General features: G+C 40.7%; 2 protein-coding genes across 2 annotated transcripts; both read left to right on the top strand.

Annotated features, from left to right (window-relative positions):
- The first annotated feature begins 10,230 nt into the window (after positions 1-10,230).
- Positions 10,231-11,227, top strand: LOC142437503 (olfactory receptor 2B2). The gene has a single exon (XM_075540629.1). It carries the CDS (start codon positions 10,286-10,288, stop codon positions 11,225-11,227), a length of 942 nt encoding a protein of 313 aa, XP_075396744.1. The 5' UTR covers positions 10,231-10,285.
- A 10,416-nt stretch (positions 11,228-21,643) lies between these two features.
- On the top strand, positions 21,644-22,221 carry LOC142437502 (transcription initiation protein SPT3 homolog). Its single transcript, XM_075540628.1, has 2 exons — positions 21,644-22,002; positions 22,164-22,221. Exons 1-2 carry the CDS (start codon positions 21,644-21,646, stop codon positions 22,219-22,221), a joined length of 417 nt encoding a protein of 138 aa, XP_075396743.1.
- Positions 22,222-22,515: the final 294 nt, after the last annotated feature.

Here is a 22,515-nt window from a genome sequence, read left to right as displayed (position 1 = left end):
GTAAATATATCTACACCTCTTTATTTACACCTTTATAAATGCCTCTTGCCTCCTAGTTCTTTCCTCTATTTCCTTGGACTTTCCTCTTGTCCCACTATCATGTTCAGTCTGCATTTGGGTTTCAGTAATTTCTCTCAGGTGCATTACCCTTGGTCATGCCCTACCAGGCCTCTTAGACATCACTTTTATCATCAAGATCTTTTGACAACTTATCTGAAATCTTTCTTATTTGCCACAACATAGGGCAATCTATTTATGAAGTGGGTACACCATCCTGCTGACGCAACAAAATTTTCAGTGCCTGGTGCTTTTAGTTTGTCATCTTTAGCCATTTGAACAATTCCCATGCATGTTACTAAGTAACCATTTTGACGACACTCCATAACCCATTTATGCAATTCAGTCTCTAGAGCCCCATATGAAGTTGTTAAACCAATCGAGCTTTTTTTGCCTTTGGAATCTTTTCCAAGTCAGCTTTCATTTTCTGCCACTCCCTCACTTGTTTTTCATCAACACAAAATTCCCTACTTGCAATACTGTTAATGCTTTCTTCTGCTCTTGACACAACCTTCAGTTTGAAACCAGTTTTGTATGACCTGAGTTTTTGTTTTGGTCCAGGATTAGAAGTATTGGGATCCATTTCTAACAAGATTAAACATAAAACGACTTTGAAAAAGAATGCCCATACCATAGTGATTATATTCTCCAAATATACTGTAAGCCCTACTCCAAAAATAAGCCCTAGTTATAGTTCTTAAAAGAGGCCAATTTACAATAAAAATGGTGATGTCCAGGCAACTACCAGTAACCATATAAACAAGTAAAATCATTTGGCAATAGAATGCAGCAAGACAGATAGACTTCACCATGGAAAACAGATTACCCCTCCCCCAAAAAAGAATCAGACTCAAAAGACACCACGAGGTCTAAAACATGCTGGATCACTAAGGGAGCTGACAGTAATTCAGGGTTTGGAGAGTTTGGTATGCGATAATATTCCAGAATGTGATGACATGACTATGTTTGCATAGAGCAGCCTGTGTTAGAGCTCATACTATACATGCTGTGTTACTGCATGTGCTACATTACTACATACGCTGCCTTACTGCATGTACACATGCAGCACGTAGAGTTTGAGGCCTAACACAGGCTGATGATATTCCAGAATGTGATGACATGACTATTTGCATAGAGCAGCCTGTGTTGGGGATCATAATATACTCTCTGCATTGTGTATGCACTATGTTACAGCATGTGCTGCATTACTGCATATGCAGCCACCGAGCGCACACAACGCAACATGTACATATGTTATGAACCCTAACACAGACTACTGTATGCAAGCATAGTCAATGCTGGGTCCAGATAGGCGTTAATAAGAAAATAAAAAACAGTAGACTAAGTACTATAAATAAACATTCTGTATATGCAACACCAGAGATATACTGGTACTTGTATTCAGCAATGCTTGGGCAGAGCAAGGGGGCGTGACCAGGCACAGGTAAGACTGTAAAGGCTATGTCATTGGTCCCAGCCCTGGAGAAGAGCAGGAGAAGAAGAGCGGCCCCATCCGACATTCATCTGACAAGGATGCGGTGCGCCCCAGGTACCAGCACACAGAAGTGGGCAGGTTCTTGTCCAGTATGGCACGGACAACACAGACGCTTCCTGTGTGCAGGAGAAAAGAACAATGATATCAGCAGTCATCGAACAACCCACAGAGGTGACCTCAGATGAGCGCAAGAGACAGGAGAACAGGTAAGTGGGACCCTCACTCAAGTATAAGGTGAGGGAGGCTTTTTCAGCATAAAAATGTTTTGGAAAACTCGGCTTATACACAAGTATAGACGGTAAGTAAATTTTAGCAGTTATTGCAATACAGATTTCTCTGAAAGTCTCTAGCAGTTGGAATTTCTCCCAGTAATTTGCAGTAACCTTTTGCCTTCATCTCTATTAGCAACAGAATTCAATTCCTTTGTTCCTCATCCAGTGAGTATGAAGTTTTATCATCATTAATTTAGCATATTCATCTATTTTTGACACTTAACATATTTTATTATATCTCTTGGTTAATTGCTATGTTTGAGCTAATTGTTCAAGAATTCCTTGAAGGTGTTCCTCTTTTTTGCTGGCCTGTTTTACCAAGCATGGTGTTCTTTTCCAGGGAATGGTCTCTCCTGACAACCGGACAGGGTTTTGTTCTGTTGTACAAAACGTCTTTATGGGGTCTCTCCCATTCTGCTGCTCTCTGTGTCCTCACACCCAGGACATGGCTCAAGAGGAGCTCAAGATGGATGGGCTGCGGCCCCCATACCACGCTGCCCCCACGCAGTCGACCGTGATCAACATCCAGAGTGAGCCTGTCGCCCCCACGCAGTCCACGGTGATCAACATCCAGAGTGAATCCCACGTGCCCAACCACTTCGTCAGGTCCCTCTTCAACGTGCTCTTCCTCCACTGCTGCTGCCTGGGCTTCGTGGCCTGCGCCTACTCCATGAAATCTAGGGACCAGAAGGTGGTGAAGGTGGTGGGAGCCACTCGTCCATCGCCAAGTACCTGAACATCTTCTCTGTTGTGGTTCTCGGCCTCCTGGGAATCCTCATCTTTGTCATTCTTATCGCCACGCATAGTGATGAGCTTTCAAGCCCTGTCACAGATGATGGGCCAGCAAGGCCACTAGCCACTACACAATGCTGTGTCCTGATCCCGCAGGCCCTACCCTGCTGGATGACCTAACCCCTGGCCTACCTGCCTGCCTGCCCCTGCTCCTGTCCACTGCCATTTACGCATGTATCTCCATCTATCAGCAAGCTCAGTAAATCCCCCAGTGTTAAAAAAAAAAAGTCTATCTTAGTTGGAACCAACTCAACAACAATGAACAGCAACACTGATCATTTGGATTTACTGTCTTTAAACTCCCTAGCATATCATTAGTCACTTTGCAACAGGGAAATTTTTAGATTTGGGTTTCTTTTCTTTTACAAATTTGTTTAAAAGCTTCCTACCCCATGGTATAAATCCTAAATCTCTCTCCCTTTTTGTAGAATTATAAGAATGTTTTTCAAACCTAGCTATTTGAAGAAGAAACTGAAATAAATTACAGAATAAGAAAATAAATTCTCCAAAAGTCAAACACAATATTATGAATAAATTTTTAACCTTACAAAAATATCTGAACTGGGGAATATCTTAATAACTAGACATAAAAACTTAAAATTCAGAATAGAAGAGAGAATAAAGAATAAAGAATAAGGTGGCTTTGAAAAGTCATTGAGGGGAACCGATCACAAGGATCTACATTGACCCCCTTCCTGGGAGACAGACAACAGAAAAGTGGGTGAAGGGAGACGTCGGACAGTGTAAGGCATGAAAAAATAATAATAATTTATAAATTATCAAGGATTCTAAGGGAAGGGTAGGGTGGAGGGAGGGGGAAAATGAGGAGCTGATGCCAAGGGTTCAAGTAGAAACCAAATGTTTTGAGAATGACGAAGGCAACAAATGTACAAATGTGCTTGACATAATCGGCGTGTGTATGGATTGTGATAAGAGTTGTACGAGCCCCAATGAAATAATTTTAAAAAGAAAGAAATGAACCAAAGAAAAAGAAAAGTCACTGAATAATTTACAATAGAAAATGAATAACACAAAATGTCTTTGATAGGGAATTTTGTTTCTACAGTAATTTTATTTTGTCTCAGAAAAAATTGTTGAGGATGAAATCCCTAGAGGAAGGGGTTTGCTGAGCAAACCAATGATGAAACATCACTTCGTAGAAATATCTTCCTTCTTTCTTCCCCTGAGTATGCAGTTAACTACTATAAACTAGGGGAGAGGGTTTTGCAATTTCGTGTTGAGACTTCTGCTACAGAACAAAACGAACACCCAGATTAATAGAGACCGTGCACTACAGTTCTCATCCCTCTTGCAAAGCTGATTGGAGAAACAAAATCTCTTAAAATTGTAGTTGATTCTTTGATGCAAAGCAATGTGGTAGGAGAACAACATGTTCTGGTCACCTGTCATCCTTCATTCATATCCTCCAGCCAACTCAGGATGGAAACTATATGACCTGCTTTATTTATACTGAGTGGAATCCAAAGAAGTTTAATGAATTTTGTCAAATAGACTATATTATTCAACAGCTTATAAGGATGTCATTATATATGTGTGCTTTAAATTAGCTCTATTTGAAACCCACGACTTTTTGGACATAACACTAAATTATCTCTAGTATTTAAAATGAGGGTAAGTAAATTTGAGAAAATTACTGATTAATAATATATTAAAATTTGAGTGAACTAAGTACTCATCTGATGAATTGTTCATAAGTCAAATGTCAAGAAGAGACCTAATTATCAGCTAAGTCCTAAACTTCTGTTTCTTCATATTTTTAATATACAATGCTATTTTGAATACATTGTCATCTCTGTGAGAAATACGAACTCTAAATCAGGTAAGTCTTACATTATGATTTCAGTCTGTTACTGACTAGCTCTAGGACTTTGGGAAAGTGATTTAACCTCTCCGAGGATATAAATTCAGGTTTCTGCCTGCCAAATTAATCTTTCATAACCTGCACATTGTCTTGGACAGCCTTCCTTGAATGAGGAAGTTGGCTAAATTCATGTAAAAACGAAGTTTAAAAATAATGGAATTTTACAGGGAACTTTTTGAAACCCTCTTAAACTGCTGAGCCAAGCTGCATTGTATCAGCTGAATTGAAAAATTGACTGCTATCATTGTTCCTTATAGGGTAGAAGGAAGCTAGAAGTTGGTATTTGGAAGCCTTTCATACATTCATTAGGCTATGAGACAATTTGAGAAAACATAGAAGTGCATAAAAGTAAGCAGTTTATAATGAAAAGAAAATAGAAACCCCATAATATATACCTAGATTAGACAACTGCATAGAGATAAAAATGTATTAGTAGTTACTACAAAATTGATACGTAGTTGCCAGTGGTAAGCAGAAGAAGGCAGGGTACAAGGAAGACACACTTCTTAAGGAACACTGAGATTCTGTTCAGAGTGATAGAAAAACTCAGAAGGGGTTATGGTAATGGTTGGTCCACCTGATGCATATACAATTAATGTCATTGAATTATACATGTGAAGAGTGCAGAAATGAACAATGTTTTGTTGTGTATACATTTACCCAATAAAAAGACAGAAAATCGCCAATGTTACAGAAGATAAAACTCACACCCAAAGCTACCAACTAACTTGCTCAACCAAACATGATCTTCCTGGCAGACTTAAAACTAAAACTCTGTGACCTCTCTTGTCTTGATATTCCTTCATATATTTATTCCTTCATATATTGTAGTTTAGAAAGAAGCTCTAAGGTTTTGCTGAAACTCATCTTGTTGAACATTCAAGCTCAGATATGAAATGAGAAATTCCAATAGAGAGGCGACAGATGTAAGTTCGACCAATACAGAGGTTAAAAAGGATGATACATTCTAAATTATGAGCTAAAAATGTTCTAAGGTAATCACAAATAAGATTTGTAGAATCCCATCAGCAGCTTTCTGAAATTCCTTCCTTCCATTAACTTATTTGATAATCCAGATGCTACGCTTTGCTCCTGGTTTCTTGGGTGTCTCCACATACGTAATTCAAACCGGGTTTTGCCCGCTGCTAAAAGTGAGGACTTTACCCGAAAATACTGGCAAAAGCAGAGGAATTATTCTACGGCCTTTGAAGTATTAGCTGCATTTGCAAACAAAAGACACAGGTATTAGTTTACATGAAATAATTTGTCTGTTTGCTTGCTCTTGTGCAAGCTCATGTGCCCCAAAAGCATGGAAGTGAGTTTCAATGTTACGTTTCTTCTTTTTACAACCTCTCAGAACAATGTTTAGATTTGATGGGTAAAGAATTGGAGGGTTCTTCAAGGTTGTGCCCCTTCTTCTTTTCTTTCAAAATTTTTAAAATTAATTTATTTCCCTCATTTTATTCATGGAGTACAATGCATGCAAAGAAAATATACTAAGCATAGTTATACATACATATATATAGTTCAGCCCATCACATCAGAACAGTGAAAGTATCCCAGTCAATCCTGTTTATGTGGCTCTTTGCTTTTGTGTAGTTATTAACAAACATGTCAATTCAAATAAGATTTAAAAATTCAAATAACCCAAATACAACTATGTAATTTGAAGGCATGCTTTCAAAAAACGGATACATATTTGAGGCTACTGTATGTTTGGCTGATGAGCAAATGCCCAAGAAAGTGAAAAAAAAAAAGCAGAAACTGAGAAGCCGGTGCTCTGAAAGCTTCTAAATGTCCTTTCTTCCCCGTCATTCTCATTCTGCTCTTGGCTTTCCTGCTGGAGCAGTGCTTCTCCGCCTTCCTACGGCTGTGACCCTTTCATACACTTCCTCATGTGGTGGTGAGCCCCCAACCATAAAATTATTTTCGTTGCTACTTCATAACTGTCATTTTGCTATGGTTATGAATCGGGTGACCCCTGTGAAAGGGTCGGTCGACCCCCAAAGGGGTCACGACCCACAGGTTGAGAACCGCTGTGCTAGCGTGATCCCCATTCTTTTTCACCTGCCTGTGCCCTCACTGACCATAGAACTTGAGAGGATGTCATACACTTGTATGACAGGATACAGTAATACAAGTTACATATTGCACTGATGAGAAAGGCAGTTTATAAACACCAATTTTCAGAATGAGGAGTTTATCTGATTGTAAAGCAGTTAACGGACTCCTTCCTTCTTCTGCAACTTCCCAAAGGAGAGCCTCCAAGTTCCAGAGGAGGAGAAATGCCCATTCCAGGGGAAAATGCAAGCAGGCTTTGCAATCATAAGATGCCTCATGAACAGTAATATGAAGGGCATTTGAATTTTTTTTGAATAATTTATTTTGTTTTATTAGGAGCTCATACAACTCTTATCACAATCCATACATACATCAATTGTGTAAAGCGCATTTGTAACGGTCATTTGAATTTTAATATTACAGTTATGGTGAATTTATGCCTTATCATCCAAACAAAAACCATGCTCACATAACTCCATCCTTTAGAAATTCTCCTTCCAGAGCCTTCTTTCAAATAAATGTTAATGGTGCAGAGAGTTTAGAGTATTAAATTTCTTATGAAGACTTGCATCCTTTGGGAGGTCAAAGTCTTAAAGTACAGCAAAGCTAGCTTGAGAGGAAAGTGCAGAAAGTGAATGGGGGGGTGTGTGTGTGAAAGAGAGACAGAACACCCCATGCAGCCAGCAGAGCAGAACTGCCCTTTTATGTTTCCATGGCTGTACATCTTCAAAGGAGCAGAGAGCCCCCTCTTCCTTCCACAGTGCCAGCGCAGACACAGTAGCCACCAGGGCTTCTCCGAAATGGGAAGTTTTACTTTACAGGGAAAGTAAAACACAATTTACTTACAATGTTTTAAGTCTAGTTTTTTAGTAAGAGGCCATTACTTTTATAATAATCTTTAAAAAAAAAAACAACCCACCAACTTTCTACATTTTTTGTCTCAGACCAGGAGCCCTGGTAGTGCGGTGGTTAAGTGCTCAGTCAGCAGTTTAGACTCACCAGCAGCTTCACAGGAGAAACAGGCAGTGGGCTGATTTTCTTAATGATGACTCTTGTCCTGAGGGGCCACTGGGGGTGATGATCAGCCTGATGGCACTGGCATGCTCGCGTGCACACGCATATGCTGTCCTTGAGGCTGGCCATACGTCAGAATTAATTCAAAAGCATTGAGTTTTGAATTTTATCCCCATTTTCCATGAGTCTAACTTTCTTCTGTATCTTCCAAGAAACCGTTTTATTTGTATGCAATCATTTATATAAATATATGTAAAGTAACATGCTATGATATGACATCATCTTTATTTAAATGATGGGATCATGTTATACAAATAGTTAGCAACTTTCTTTTTTAACTTAGAGATGCAGTTGAACATCATTTCATACCCATGACTATAGACCTCAAATTTCTTATCAGTTGAGAGTAAGGGGACATTTTAAGGGAATCAACAGCTCTAGAAAAAAATTAGGAGATTAGAATATACATAGTTAGCATTTGAATGAACATGAGGAGAAATTTTCAATATAGATAAAAAAGGAATAAAGAGAAATCTGCTTTCCGGTATTAATCAAGGAATTTACAAGTATCCTATCAGGCTAAGACTTCATCAGAATGAGTGCATTTGTAGCTGATGGAGTTGACTTGTATTTGTATTTCCAGAAAACTTAGGACTCTGAACAACGTCTTCGCAAAGCGTCTCAGAGTGCCGGCATCACTGTGATGCTTCTACTGCATGGCTGTGTTCCTCTGGGTTTGGCAAGGTGCTTCTACTGCATGGCTGTGTTCCTCTGGGTTTGGCAAGGTGCTTCTACTGCATGGCTGTGTTCCTCTGGGTTTGGCAAGGTGCTTCTACTGCATGGCTGTGTTCCTCTGGGTTTGGCAAGGTGCTTCTACTGCATGGCTGTGTTCCTCTGGGTTTGGCAAGGTGCTTCTACTGCATGGCTGTGTTCCTCTGGGTTTGGCAAGGTGCTTCTACTGCATGGCTGTGTTCCTCTGGGTTTGGCAAGGTGCTTCTACTGCATGGCTGTGTTCCTCTGGGTTTGGCAAGGTGCTTCTACTGCATGGCTGTGTTCCTCTGGGTTTGGCAAGGTGCTTCTACTGCATGGCTGTGTTCCTCTGGGTTTGGCAAGGTGCTTCTACTGCATGGCTGTGTTCCTCTGGGTTTGGCAAGGTGCTTCTACTGCATGGCTGTGTTCCTCTGGGTTTGGCAAGGTGCTTCTACTGCATGGCTGTGTTCCTCTGGGTTTGGCAAGGTGCTTCTACTGCATGGCTGTGTTCCTCTGGGTTTGGCAAGGTGCTTCTACTGCATGGCTGTGTTCCTCTGGGTTTGGCAAGGTGCCAAGCAATTGCAATAAGGATCATAAGCACACATCAAGTAGGATAGTTACTGTGATCCCTATTGCTGAAGTTGATGGTCTGGAGATTCTGGAGGGAATGGAAAGGATTAAAATTTGCTAAGTCATTTTCCATCAGTTGTTCTTAGCTGTCATTGGGTCAGCCCCAACTCATAGAGACTCTGTGCACAACAGAACAAAATCTGCCCAGTCCTGGCAAATCCCCATGATTGATTTGGGATCAGATAATTTTTCAGAAGAGGCCTTCCTTCCAAGTTCTGCTTCATCTGGAAGCTCTGTTGAAACTCAGTATCATGACAATACATGAGCCTCCTCTAAGAGTCTGGTGGTGACTGTGCATGAAGTGCGTTCCCAGGAATTGAAGCTGGGTCTCCCAAACAGAAGGTGAGAATTCTTCCACTAAACCACCATTAAGCCTTTCATTTGACAGCCTAATGAAAATGAAATGTTTAAAATCCCAAGTTAGTCTTCTCTGAGTCCCCCTCGGAGCTCTTGTATCACTAATGTCCGCTATTGTCTTGTGACCTTGTTGTCCAAACTGCTCTATTTCAACAGGACAAATCATGGGCTGTATGCATTTAGTAAGTCACTTCTTATACTTCACATCAAGACAGTTTTAAAACTATTATCATCTTCCTTTTTGAAATGAGGAGTCCAAAGATCAGAATATCCCTAGGGCAATTTGGAAAGGTAGGGTTATGAATCCCTATATATCACACTATACATTCTATGGAATAATCCTACCCTATTTTAAAGAGCCCTGATGACATAATGCGTTGTGTTGGGTTTTGAACTGCATGGTCAATGGCTCATGAGAGAAAGAAGAGGCTACTTCTTCCTATAAACATTTACAGTTAAAGAGACTCTAAGGAGAGGTTTGACTATGCCCTGCAGGATCATTATGAGTAGAATTGGGTCGCTATGAGTGGGCATTGACTCCACGGCAGTTGGTTGGGTTTTATACAACTTCTAAGACCTTCTTAAAACACATATCCTTCAAAAGAGTCTGATAACCTGTTAGATAAATTGGGTTTTCTTTTTTTTTTCCCCTAGTAGGAAAGTATCCAGGTGGTAAAGTATGAGAAAAATACATTTACACAACAAAGAGAGATTATTACATAAATTCTGTGAATGTTGAAACCCATGGCATACTTTAAAATTTTTGAAATTTACTTTGCATTATACTGTTACAAATATAGAAACTCACTTGAAGTATAAAGAAATATTTACATTTAAAAAACTTTTTTCACAATTATAATATATTTATGAAAAATTGATCAAATGATTATAACTAACTGATATAATCATTGACTATTCCTTTATTTAATTGCTGGATTTTTCTATTTCAGGGAGCCAAGAGTTGAACCAGTTAACATGAACAAGGTAAATGAGAGCGTCCCCAGGGAGTTCATCCTGTTAGGCTTCTCAGACAGACCATGGCTGGAGCTCCCACTCTTTGTGGTGTTCCTGGTTTCTTATATCTTGACTATCTTTGGCAATCTGGGAATAATTCTGGTGGCACATCTGGACCCCAAGCTTCATACTCCCATGTATTTCTTTCTTAGCAATCTATCTCTCCTGGATCTTTGCTACACCACCAGCACAGTTCCACAGATGCTGGTAAACATTTGCAGCACCAGGAAGGTCATCAGTTATGGTGGCTGCGTGGCTCAGCTCTTCATTTTCCTGGCCCTGGGTTCCACTGAGTGTCTTCTCCTGGCGGTCATGTCCTTTGATAGGTTTGTGGCTATATGTCGGCCTCTCCACTACTCAGTTATCATGCACCAGAGGCTCTGCCTCCAGTTAGCAGCTGCGTCCTGGATTAGTGGCTTTAGCAACTCGGTGTTGCAGTCCAGCTTGACCCTTCAGATGCCACTGTGTGGCCACAAAGAAGTGGATCATTTCTTCTGTGAAGTCCCTGCTCTGCTCAAGTTGTCCTGTGTTGACACAACCGCAAATGAGGCTGAGCTGTTTTTCATCAGTGTGCTATTCCTTCTAATACCCGTGGCACTCATATTGATATCATATGGCTTCATTGCCCAAGCAGTGTTGAGAATACAGTCAGCTGAAGGCCGGCGAAAGGCATTTGGGACATGTGGTTCCCACCTGATTGTGGTGTCACTCTTCTATGGCACTGCCATCTATATGTACCTGCAACCACCATCTCCTGCCTCCAAGGACCGGGGCAAGATGGTGTCCCTTTTCTATGGGATCATCACACCCATGTTGAACCCCCTCATATACACACTTAGAAACAAAGATGTTAAGGGGGCTTTTAAGAGATTGCTTGCAAGGGTTTTATTGATCAAGAAATAATAAATATGATGGACCTTGCTACAAACTTAAAATTTAATAAGCTAAATAATTTTTAAAATTTTCCCGAGTTGCTCTATTTTTGCTACTCTTAGAACTGTTATAATGATCATCCTCAAACCTTCATTGACACACACCATTTTTTCCTCCTGTCTAAATACAATCATTGCACAAGTTCCCCACTCCCACCCCATCCCAAACTGGTCTTTTGAGAGCCCCCACTCAAGATTGCTGATTTTGTGTATGATTCACATGTGAGAATGAGTTCAGGTCACAAACAATACTGATCTCAGATCTAATGCCCTTGAACAGAGCCCAAGACTCTATAGAGCTGGTAGAAGCGAGTGCAGGGCTGTATGCTTCAAGGTCAGCACTACCAGCAGTTCTGTGAGAGGAAGAGGAGGCTATGAAGTGCTGCAAAACTGTACAGCCGTGTGTCCCCCAGGGGCACGGGAATGATCCAGGGGCAGCAAAAGCACATGCCTACACTCTAGCCGTGATTAAGGGCTGGAGTACAAAAGTTATTTATTGCCAGGGGGTGCCGAGTAATTTGTTTTTCCTGAAAAGGGGCCCAGTAGGCCAAATGAGTTTGAGATCCTATGATTTATGTTGTCAGAAATCCACAGGGTCTGTTCTACTCTGTCCTATAGGGTCGCCACTCCCGTGAGATTTCTTTTTCTTTCTTTCTTTTCTTTATTTTGCTTTGTTTACTAATGGAAAGATAGATAACTAAAATGTCTTAAATACACCCCTGGAGGCGTAGGGGTTATGTATTGGACTGCCCGTCTGCATGGTCTGTAGACAGTTCGAAACCACCAACAGCTCCTCAGGAGAAGGATCGGACTTTCTACTCCTGTAAATAGTTACCATCTCATAGACCCTCGGGGGTTCATAATGAGTCAGCAATGACTCAATGGCAGTGCGGTTCTTATGGATTTTTGTTGTTGTGGGGTTTTTTTTATAAGCATATAATTGATTCTCAGATGGTGGGACTTTCCACCCTCCCCTCACAACAGTTTTGTCCTTGTTTACACATTTCAACACTCCTTATTAATAAATGCATCCAGTTTTTGGTAGCAACTGGTAGTGACACATCACCAACATTTCATTAACTAGTTCAATAAAATCTTTTAAACAAGAATCTGTTTTTTTTATATGAGAGCCATAGCTTTATCTTTTCCACAACCCTGAGACGAGAAGAGATAGATAGTGCCCAGCTGTCACGATCAACAGCTTTCAAAATGGTCACATTACAAGGTTCTTGATAGAGTGGAATTAAAATGTGGACTAGAACTCAAATCTTAAAAAAAAAATAAATAAATGAAACAGGCTTTCTGGTTGGACAGAGACTGCTGGAATCCCCAAGTCTATGCCCCTTAGTCACCCTTTAGGTCTACAATATCACCTGTATGTTAAAAGCATTAATTATTTAGGATCAAAGGGCAGCACTTACCTAAAGTAAAACTCAGAGGGTTAGGATAGAAGGGGGAGTCAAAGCTGGGATCTCAGAGAGGACCAGGGATAAGGGATGAGACATTAAGGGAATTGCAATGGACGAGTTGAAACAAAATGTGTATGAATTGTTGAATGTGTTTAAGAGTACAAAAGAGACCTAAAATATCAAGTATAATTTAAGGAGAACATTTATTAAGTCTTAAACAGAAAAAAGACAAGACTTATTGAGAGTAAGAGGAAGGTGGGGGGAGAATGGGAAAACCAATCACAAGGATCTATATATAACCCCCTCCCAGAGAGACAGACAACAAAAAAGTGGGTGAAAGGAAACCTCGGTCAGTATAAGACATGAAAAAATAATAATAATCTATAAATTATCAGGGGTTCATTAGGGAGGAAATAAAATGAGGAGCTGATACCAAGGGCTCAAGTAGGAAAAAATGTTTTGAAAATGATGATGACAACAAATGTACAAATGTGCTTGACCCAATGAATATCTGTATGGATTGTGATCAGAGTTGTATGAGCCCCCCAATAAAATGGTAATAAATAAATAAGTAAACATCAAAGAAAAAGACAAGATCTAGATGAGGTAGGTGACTAGCAAGATGTTATAGCAGGTGACCAGGGGTTTACAAAGATTTAGACAATTAAAACGGATATGGAAAGGCAAAAGCAAAGACCACAAAAGCATGATTGGTGCAGCTCAATACATCATAGCTACAGGTTGGGGGACAGAAACAGGAATAGGGCCTTGATTGGGATGGGACATTTTGTTGGACAGAAAAGCTTACAAGATTGGCCCAGGGCCTTCAGAACAAGGCATCAGGGCATGGCCCAAGACTTCGTGATCCTAGTAAGGTGACCTTCTTTCAGGACACACCACGCAGGCCTAGGGGAGACTGCCCTTCCAAGGCTGCCTGGGAGTGGGGTAATCTAGTTTCTAAGGCACTTTACCTGACCTTTAACACATCCTAGGTTAAAGGTCAGAGGGGATTCAATGGAAGCTTAATCCTCTTGGGGATTTCTACCAATGAATTTGGGGCTTTCAAAGTTATCCATAGCCTTCTACACACACACAGGGCTCAGAATTTAAACTCTAATACAAATGTAAAGCTGGTGGTCTACTCTCTCAATCTTCACCTAATTCACAATAAAAAGTCGATTGTTTTGTTTTAATTTATTGTCTAATGGGAAGGCCTCTGGGTGGCACCAAAAGGTTAGCGGTTTAAACTCACCTACCTAAGAATGTTCTATACAATTTAACGAGTCTAATAGCTGAATGTTTATATTAATAACACACCCCCTGATTTAGGAGCTTCCAGTTTCCTGTATTGATTTGCCCTAATTTCCCCTCCCTCCATTATTGTCCAACAGACAAGGAAGTTCTCATGACTGGATAAAGTCAATTAAAAACATCAAGTACGCTTTTGCTTCTAAAATGAGAGCACAGGAAAATTTTATTTCCCATTGAAGAGTCACTTGGGAAACTCCAAATATAGCTCATATGTAAATAATATCATGCTTCTATTATTCTATGTTTGGGGCTTTGATTTAGAAACACTGATATTTTAGGTATTCACTTACATCAGGATATGAATATAGGTCATAAGTGATTAAAATATTAGCTATAAAAAGAGTATTTAAAAACCACAGAATACTTAGCTGGTGATTTCTTTCATTTTTTCTTTCTTATTTTTTGAAAATGAGAATCTTTTGTAAAAGATTGAACAAGATGTAAATGCAAAACTAAATTTACCTTTATACCTCAGAGATACTGTGTGTTCCATGACAGACCACTACAATCAAGTGAACACCACAATACCGACAGTCACATGGATTTTTTTGGTTCTCAGCAAATAAAAGTTATGGAGTCTATGAGGGTCACTGTTACAATCAACCTGATGCCATTGGGTTTGGATGGGCAGTCTATCAGGTTGCCAATAGTACTGCATAACGACAAAGTTTGAAATAGTTTGAGACACCTCAAAGATTACACTGAAACAATGCGAGCACATGATTGTGTTAGTCTGAATAGACTAGAGAAACAAATTCATTAACACGTGTATGTGTATAAAGAAGATGTTTATACATAAGAGCAACTGTACATTAAAAAAGCATCCCAACCCAGTCCTGTCCAAGCCCATAAGTTCGAGATTAGCCCATTTGTCCAATACCTATCTATAAAGTCCTCTTCAGATTCACGAAACAGCTCACAGAAGAGCTGGACACTACCTTGCTGACCCCAATTTGCCTTGTTAACCAGAAGATACTCAGTGCCCGTGGAACACAGTCCAAGGAACAGCACATGTGCAGGATGACACATCAAGCCATTTTGGAACCCATTAGTGTGCCCACTCCGTGTCAATCCCCAACCCTAGAGGGTCTTTGCTAGAAATATCATTAGGAGCTTGTTCCCTTTGAAAAGTCTTACAACTCATTCCCACTCTAAACTACTGTCCATCGTCATTACACGAGCAACTAGCAAAACATCTCCCTTGAAATTAGCCCACATTAAATGCTGATTGGTCAGGAACTTCTTCAGGACCAGAATACCACAACATCTTTTCACCCTCCTAAAAAGGACCAAGGAAAAAGAAATAAACAACTAAAGTCAATAATTAAAAAGCACTGGGGAAAAATTAATTAAAACGTACTGATGATGCAGAGTTTGTGATTATGTAGGTGGAAACTATTGACATTTACCGTATTAGAAGTTACAACCAAATGAAGTGAAAGATTGATTTTAATGCTGTTTAAAATAGTGAGATTGACTGTATCACGTAGTCATGATAAGAGCCTTTTATTTTTAAAAGCTGTATTTTCCAACGTGGCCAAATGTATTAGTCCAAAGAGTTATTTAACTTGTTGCAAAGCTCTGGTTCCATACAAGATCGTTAGTAGTTTCTGCATTCATTTTTACATGTTGCGATATATCTATCTTTCCATATCCTCAGCACCATAGACCCACTGAAAGGATCTCAGAGAACCCCAGAGGTTCCCAGACCACAACATGACAATCATTACCCTGCAGGCCTAGAGAGGCAATACCATTCCACTGATTCATTTAGCCACCTCATTCGTGGCGGGGTCACTAGTGGTGCACTGGTGAAGCGTTGGGCTGCAACTCACCTCCCTGGGGGTTGTTAGCGGGCAGCAGCTCTGTGAGAGAAACTGGACTCGCTATTCCTGTGAACAGTTACAGGCTCCCAAACCCAGCAGGGGTTGCTCTGACAAAGCATTGCCTGAAGGACAGCGAGTCTGTTGATTTTTGTTCATGTTGGTGGCGGCACCCTATTGGGGGTGGTTGTGGCAGAAATGAATGCACAGGACAATCCAAAAATGCCTTCCGAATGAAACTCGAATTTGGATTCCCAGCAGTGACAATCTTTGCTTCTTTTGGCATGAAAACCCTTTTTCTAGATTTGTTCTTTTACAATAGTGGCCTCATGCACTTAGTGTGTCACTAAATTTGCTGAGCATAATCTTGTTTTCCAAATTCCAGATTGCTGGGTCCTATCTTCTCTAGCTATTTGAATTGGTTTAAGGAAACGCCATAACATATCTCATCCTCATATTTAAAGTAAATATACTCCCCAGCCTGAGGCTAGGCATAAGCTTTGAAATATTCTACTCTGTGAATATCCAAATAATTATCATGCCAGCCTCTAAGTCAAATATGGGTATATCACCCTCACTAAGGGAAGCCTTCAGGACACAGTTCTCTCACGATGGATTGGTGCTGGAGAAACCTCTTGATAGAAACAGGTACAGGCAAAGGGATCTCTAGTCCCAGTAAAGAGAAAGGGGCTATGGTTAATCTAGAGGACCATAGTCCAACAGGCAGGCACTCCCAGGTGGAGCTGGTGTTGCCTGGACCTGAGCTGAGGAAACCTGGGGCCTCAGGGAATCCTTCCTGTAAGGCTTCTGGATACACCTTCACCAGTGACTATCTACGGTTGGTAGAGCAGACTCCAAAAAAGAATTTGTGTGCATAGAGTGGGTCTAACTTGTGTGGATAGAGTGGGAGTAATGATGCTGCAAGTTATGCATAGAAATTTCAAGGGTAGGGTCACCTTGACCAGAGACACATCCACAAACACAGCCTACATGAAGATGAGCAATCTGAGCTCTGGGGACACAGCCAAGTATTCCTGTGTGGAGAACAGTGTGAAAACTACATGCTGAGTGTGTCAGAAAGCCATAGTGAGAAGACAAGTGGCCGGTTCTCAGAGATGACAGGGACAAGCAGGCTGCAGGTCTGTGTAATTTTCAACTTGACCAATTGGGTAAAAGAGACAAGCTTACATTCACTCAAGTTACTCAAAAACTTACTGCCATTAAGGTTACTCTAGTAGTGACACTGTAGGACAGAATAAAATGGCCATTTTGGGTGTTAGAAGTTATAAATCATTAAACAAGAAAATCGCCTCATCTTTCTCCCAAGGAAGGGCTGGTGACTTCAAATTTAACAGCTCCTTAGGGAAGTCACTATGCCACCAGAGTGTCTTATTCATGTATTGCCCACATGGAAATCACAGGAAGTGGAATAATCTGTTGGGCGATGAAGTTGATTCACAAATGCTTCATGACTATCAGCACTCACCAACTAAAGCAGTCAAGTTTTCCGTTTCTTTCCAGGCTCCACCATGGATAACAAAGCCATGCAGGTTCCCCAGGTTTCCTAGGTGGGCAACCTCAGGAGTCAATAAGAGAAAAACCTACTGGCCAGAAGTCACAGCCTCGCCATACATCGCAATGCTCTCAACAAGACCCACCCTCATCCTCCTACTTAGAAAATGCATACAGACATACACACATGTATGGGAAGGGACTAGCTGATGCTTTCTCAGGAAGGTAGGGAGGCTCAAATGTGTCACTCCTACTTTACAAAGTTAGGAATGATGAATTGAAAATGAATGACCTTGAATTCATTATCCAAATAGTTCGTGATTTTTCCTGAAGTATAATGCTGTCAGTGCTAGGTTAATATTCACAGGCTTCCAAGGAAGTCAAAATGATTTACTGAGAGGTGCAATCTAATAAAACTGATTATGTTCAGAAACTATTACTTAAAAGATCAAACTATCACAATCCCAATTCTACCTTACAAATCCGGCTAGATCAGAGCATCTACACTGGTACAGATAAGAGCTGGAAACACAGGAAACTCAGGACAGATAAACCCCTCAGGACCAATAATGAGGGTAAAGGGAAGGTGGGGGGAGAAAGGGGGAACCAATCACAGTGACCTACATTGTGATCCTCTCAGGGGGATGGACAACAGAAAAATGGGTGAAAGAAGACATCGGTCCGTGTAAGACATGAAGAAAAAAGTATAAATTATCAAGGGTTCATGAGGAAGGGAGGGTGGGGAAGAGGGAAATGAGCTAATTCCAAGGGCTCAAGTAGAATGAAAATGTTTTGAAAATGATGATGGCAACATATGTACGAATGTGTTTGACACAATGGATGTATGGATTGTGATGAGAGCTGTATGAGTCCCCGATAAAATTATTTCCAATATAAATAAACAAATTTTAATGAAGAAAAAATGATCAAATGAATGAACTCAATAATGTTTTCATGTATTTCCTTAGTATGTTGCTGTGACCAAACGTAATAGGATACTTATGACATTCATGTTATTTCAGATGTGACTTTCGGCCATTAGGGTTCTTTTGGTTTTGTTTTGCTTTTAACTCATTGGTTTACAAGGTCAACTCTCCTGAGAACCTTTATTTATTTTTATTGTATTATGTTACCCTCTTGTACTGTCAGTTGAAAATAGAAACATTTGGTCTTATGCTGCATCTTCAGGGAAAGCTTACAACACTTCATTTTTCATATTACAGTATGTGTTGCACATTTTTAATACATCATTTTCAGTTCAGGGATTTTGTTTTCTCCACATCAGGTAGAAATGTTTAACTTTTAAACATAAATGAATGTTAAAGGGTTCAGGGGGAAGCGGGGAGTGGGGAGCAGGGAGGGAGGGGGAGGGAGAAAAAGGAAAAAGAGCTGATTCCTGGAACCCAAGCGGAAGACGAATTTTGAGAATGACGAGGGCAACGAATGTGTAAGGGTGCTTTACTCAATTGATGTATGTATGGATTGTGATAAGAGTTGTATGAGCCCCAATAAAAAGATTTATAAAAAATATCTCTAACATAATTTACTCATTTTCTATTCTGTGTTCATTTAAAAAAACCCCAAAACTTAGTGCTGTCGAGTAGATTCAGACTCAGAATGAAAGTTTTGTATATAAGACATTGCTTCGGGGGTTCCAGTTCATAAATGCTGAAGTATATTCCAAGTTAGAGATACTTGAATATGTGTCTTTAATGAATGCATAGCTTTAAAAATTCTAATTAATATGCTTGCCTTAGTCTCTTTACAAAAAGAGAATTAATAAAGGATACATTTTATGCTATGGAATATCATCATTATGAGAACAAACTTATCTTACTTTGGAAAAACCAAAGTGGAAATCTTCCAAAAACTATTTACACTCTGTGCTGTTCCACAGTGGACATTTGTCTCTAGGTGGATCAAGTATTTGCAGAAAGGGTTGGAACACATCAAAGGTGAGTTCAAGGTCAAGAGGTCACCAGATGATTGTAAGGATTGTTGGTTTGGGGCAGGTTGTCTTGGGCTAGTCTGGATAGGCTTTCAGGAAGGACACAGGATGAGCAAGGGAACTTATTGGGAAGATGTTTCACAAGACTGATAAATCCAGTGGGGATAAAAGTTCAGGGGAGAGGACCTGATGCAAAGGGCTTAAGTGGAGAGCAAATGCTTTGAGAGTGATTAGGGCAAAGAATGTATGGATGTGCTTTAGACAATTGATGTATGTATATGTGTGGATTGTGATAAGAGTTGTATGAGCCCCTAATAAAATGTAAAAAAAGAAAATGATTAAGGCAAAGAATGTACAGATGTGCTTTATACAATTGATGTATGTGTAGGTATGGATTGTGATAAGAGTTGTATGAGCCCCTAATAAAATGGTTTTTTTTAAAGTTCAGGGGAGATGCACTAGGCTGTTTGTTTGTTTTTATCACAGCAGTGTGATTGTTCATTCTGTGATAGGAAGGGCTGTCATGAGAGAATTTTAATGAAAAACCTTAACTTATCTACCCTCAAGCTCTGATTTTGTCCCTTCAAACTTCACGTTGTTCCCCAATCTCAAAGAACATTTTCAAAAACATAATTTGAATTCCTTGACTATGCCAAAAATGTCACTTTGAAATGCATAAACCCAGGAATGCATAGCTGTCCAGCAAAATCTTCCAGAGTTGAAAACGTATCCAGAAATGTATAAACCAAGATAGTGCATATAACAAGAAATGCTAACATCATATTGGGGTCTCTTACAGCGCTTATAACAATCTTATAATAGCTCTTATACAGCTCTTAGATCAATTGTATCGCACATTTGTACATATGCTGCCATCATTATTTTGTAAACATTTCCTTTCTATTTGAGCCCTAGTATCAGCTCCTCTTTTTACACACACCCCATGATCCCTTGATAAATTATAAATTATTATTATATTTATATCTTACACTGACTGCAGCCCTTTTTCCCACCTCCTCTCCCCACCTCCTGCCCTCCTGGTATTGCTACTCCCTAAGGCAGTGGTTCTCAACCTTCCTAATGCCGTGACCCTTTAATACAATTCCTCATGTGGTGGTGACCCCAACCATAATATTATTTTTGTTGTTACTTCATAACTGTAATTTTGCTCGGTTCTGAATCGGATGACCCCTGTGAAAGTTGAGAACCGCTGCCCTGAGGGGTTTATCTGACCTGGGGTCTGTGTGTCCTGAGCTCTCATCTGTACCTGTGCACATGCTCCGGTCTAACCCGCAGTGAAAGGCAGCACTGGGGTCATGATAGTGGAGGGCGAGGAAGGCTCAAGGAACCAGAGGAATATTGTGTGCTTCATCAGTGCTATATCAGCACCCTGGTTGACTCATCCTTTCCTTGCCATCTTCCTGTCTAACTGATGGGTTTTGGGTCACTGTTCTGATCTTCCTCGTTCTCAACAACATGTTTGTTTGAGGTCTTCTGATGTCTGTTACCTAATCCTATCATCACAGGCTGGTGTGCTTCTTCCGTGTGGGCTTTGTTGCTTCTCTGCTCGAAGGCCATTTGTTTAACTTCAAGCCTTTAAAACACCAGATGCTTTATCTTTTGATAGCCAGACACCAAACTCTATTGCACATTTACATTGCTGCTGTTTGAATTCCAGTCAATGCCAAATCATAATGAATGTACACGCAGCATTAGAACTGCCCCATAGTGCTTCCAAAACATTAATCAGATGAGAGCAAAGAAACATTTCTCCTCCCGAGTGGCTGGTGTTTCAACTGTGAAACTTCCAATTAATAGTTGAGAGTTTGGCCCCTTTCAAAGCGTGTCCAGGGCCGCTGCAGCGGGAACCACACCTTCCCTATTCCCACGTTGTCCATGAGGACCCACAGCCAGGCTTCAAGTGCTCTGGAGGCAGGAATGAACAATACCGCAGCTAGGTGAGTGCCACTGCGACATCAAGGACTGGAAGAAGTGCAGGGAAATCCATAAGCTTTGCAGCTGAATTACAGAGTATGATATTTTCTTCAGGAGATGCCAGAAGGCCCCTTCATGAATTAGCAATTTTGGTAGAAGATGCCCAGCTAATTAATCTGTTACAGCCAGCTGCAGACATTTCCCAGCGGAGAGGAGCAAAGGTAATTTCTGCTGAAGCTCTTTTATTTTTGATGCGCGGGGATAAGAAAAAATTTAGGAGCGTACTAGAATACATGTTCTTCTGAGACTACAAATCAAAAATTGCTAAAGGCATAGCTAAGGATGACCTTCTGGAAGACAAATTGAGAGGCAGAAGTAATACGAACAAAAGGCCAAAAATTGTTCAAGGGCTTCTCAACTCTATTTAACAGACAGGAAAACGGTTATCAATGCATGAAGATGTTGGAATTGAGGAAGTGAAACAAGAGAGACTGGAGACAGCAGAAAGAAAAACCAGAATAATGGATTCAGCACAATATGCAGAATTTTGTAAAAGTTGGCAATTAATGTCCTCCCTAAAGGTCCCCAAATTCCACGACTGGTTGGACTGCAGCCGTATGGAGATGAAGCCCAATACTATTGTGATGGAAATTTTAGCATACTTGGCTTATGAAACCATAGCACGGTTCGTGGACCTGGCTCTTCTTGTTCCGCAGGACACGGTAACCAAGGCAAGGGACCCTTTCAGCCACGCCATTTCTGCAACTTTCAGTCAATATCACAACTCTGCTGAGAGTTCCTACATGAAGCCCAATCCAGATCCCCTGAAAACACTCCTCCTGCCACCCCAACAGCTCCACCATGTGCATCCCAGCACCCAGGGAAAATGAAAATGACGTCCGGACCTCTGGGCAACGGGAGTGCTTGACAAGACTGGACTGCAACCAAACAAAGGGAAAGGAAGAAGAGCTCTGAGGCCTGCAGTGTCGAGGCTCACAACGATGCCCCCCAGCCCTGCCACAGCTGAAAGGCCACTCAACGCTATGGTCATAAGTCTGGCCCCTCTCCTGAGTCACAAGCGCCTACCACAGCAGTGGGATGGCTTTCCCGGCCTGCTGATGCAGTGGCGACAACAGGAAGAGGCAGTATTATGTTAAAGCTCTCCGACCTCACCCCAAACCCACCTGTTAGAAGGCTCAACTTCAGCATCCGTGGAAATGCAGCCCCGGTAACTTCTTCCTGGTTGGCACTGAGCCTCCCTTCGTACATCTCTACTTTTTCCACTCAACGAGGAGCTGTACTCGACAACAAACCAACGTGC

This window comes from Tenrec ecaudatus, chromosome 1 (genome assembly GCF_050624435.1).
Source record: "Tenrec ecaudatus isolate mTenEca1 chromosome 1, mTenEca1.hap1, whole genome shotgun sequence".
NCBI lineage: Eukaryota > Metazoa > Chordata > Mammalia > Afrosoricida > Tenrecidae > Tenrec > Tenrec ecaudatus.
Note: the sequence above shows the minus strand (reverse complement) of the source record. Positions and strands in the feature narration are given on the sequence as shown.

What these genes read in the sequence shown, in the direction of transcription:
- LOC142437502 (XM_075540628.1), top strand. Translation starts at nt 21,644, where the DNA reads ATGCATGAAGATGTTGGAATTGAGGAAGTGAAACAAGAGAGACTGGAG. An exon ending in GCTGAGAGTTCCTACATGAA is followed by an intron (nt 22,003 to 22,163) that starts GCCCAATCCAGA and finishes AAGGAAGAAGAG; the next exon opens with CTCTGAGGCCTGCAGTGTCG.
- LOC142437503 (XM_075540629.1), top strand. Translation starts at nt 10,286, where the DNA reads ATGAACAAGGTAAATGAGAGCGTCCCCAGGGAGTTCATCCTGTTAGGC.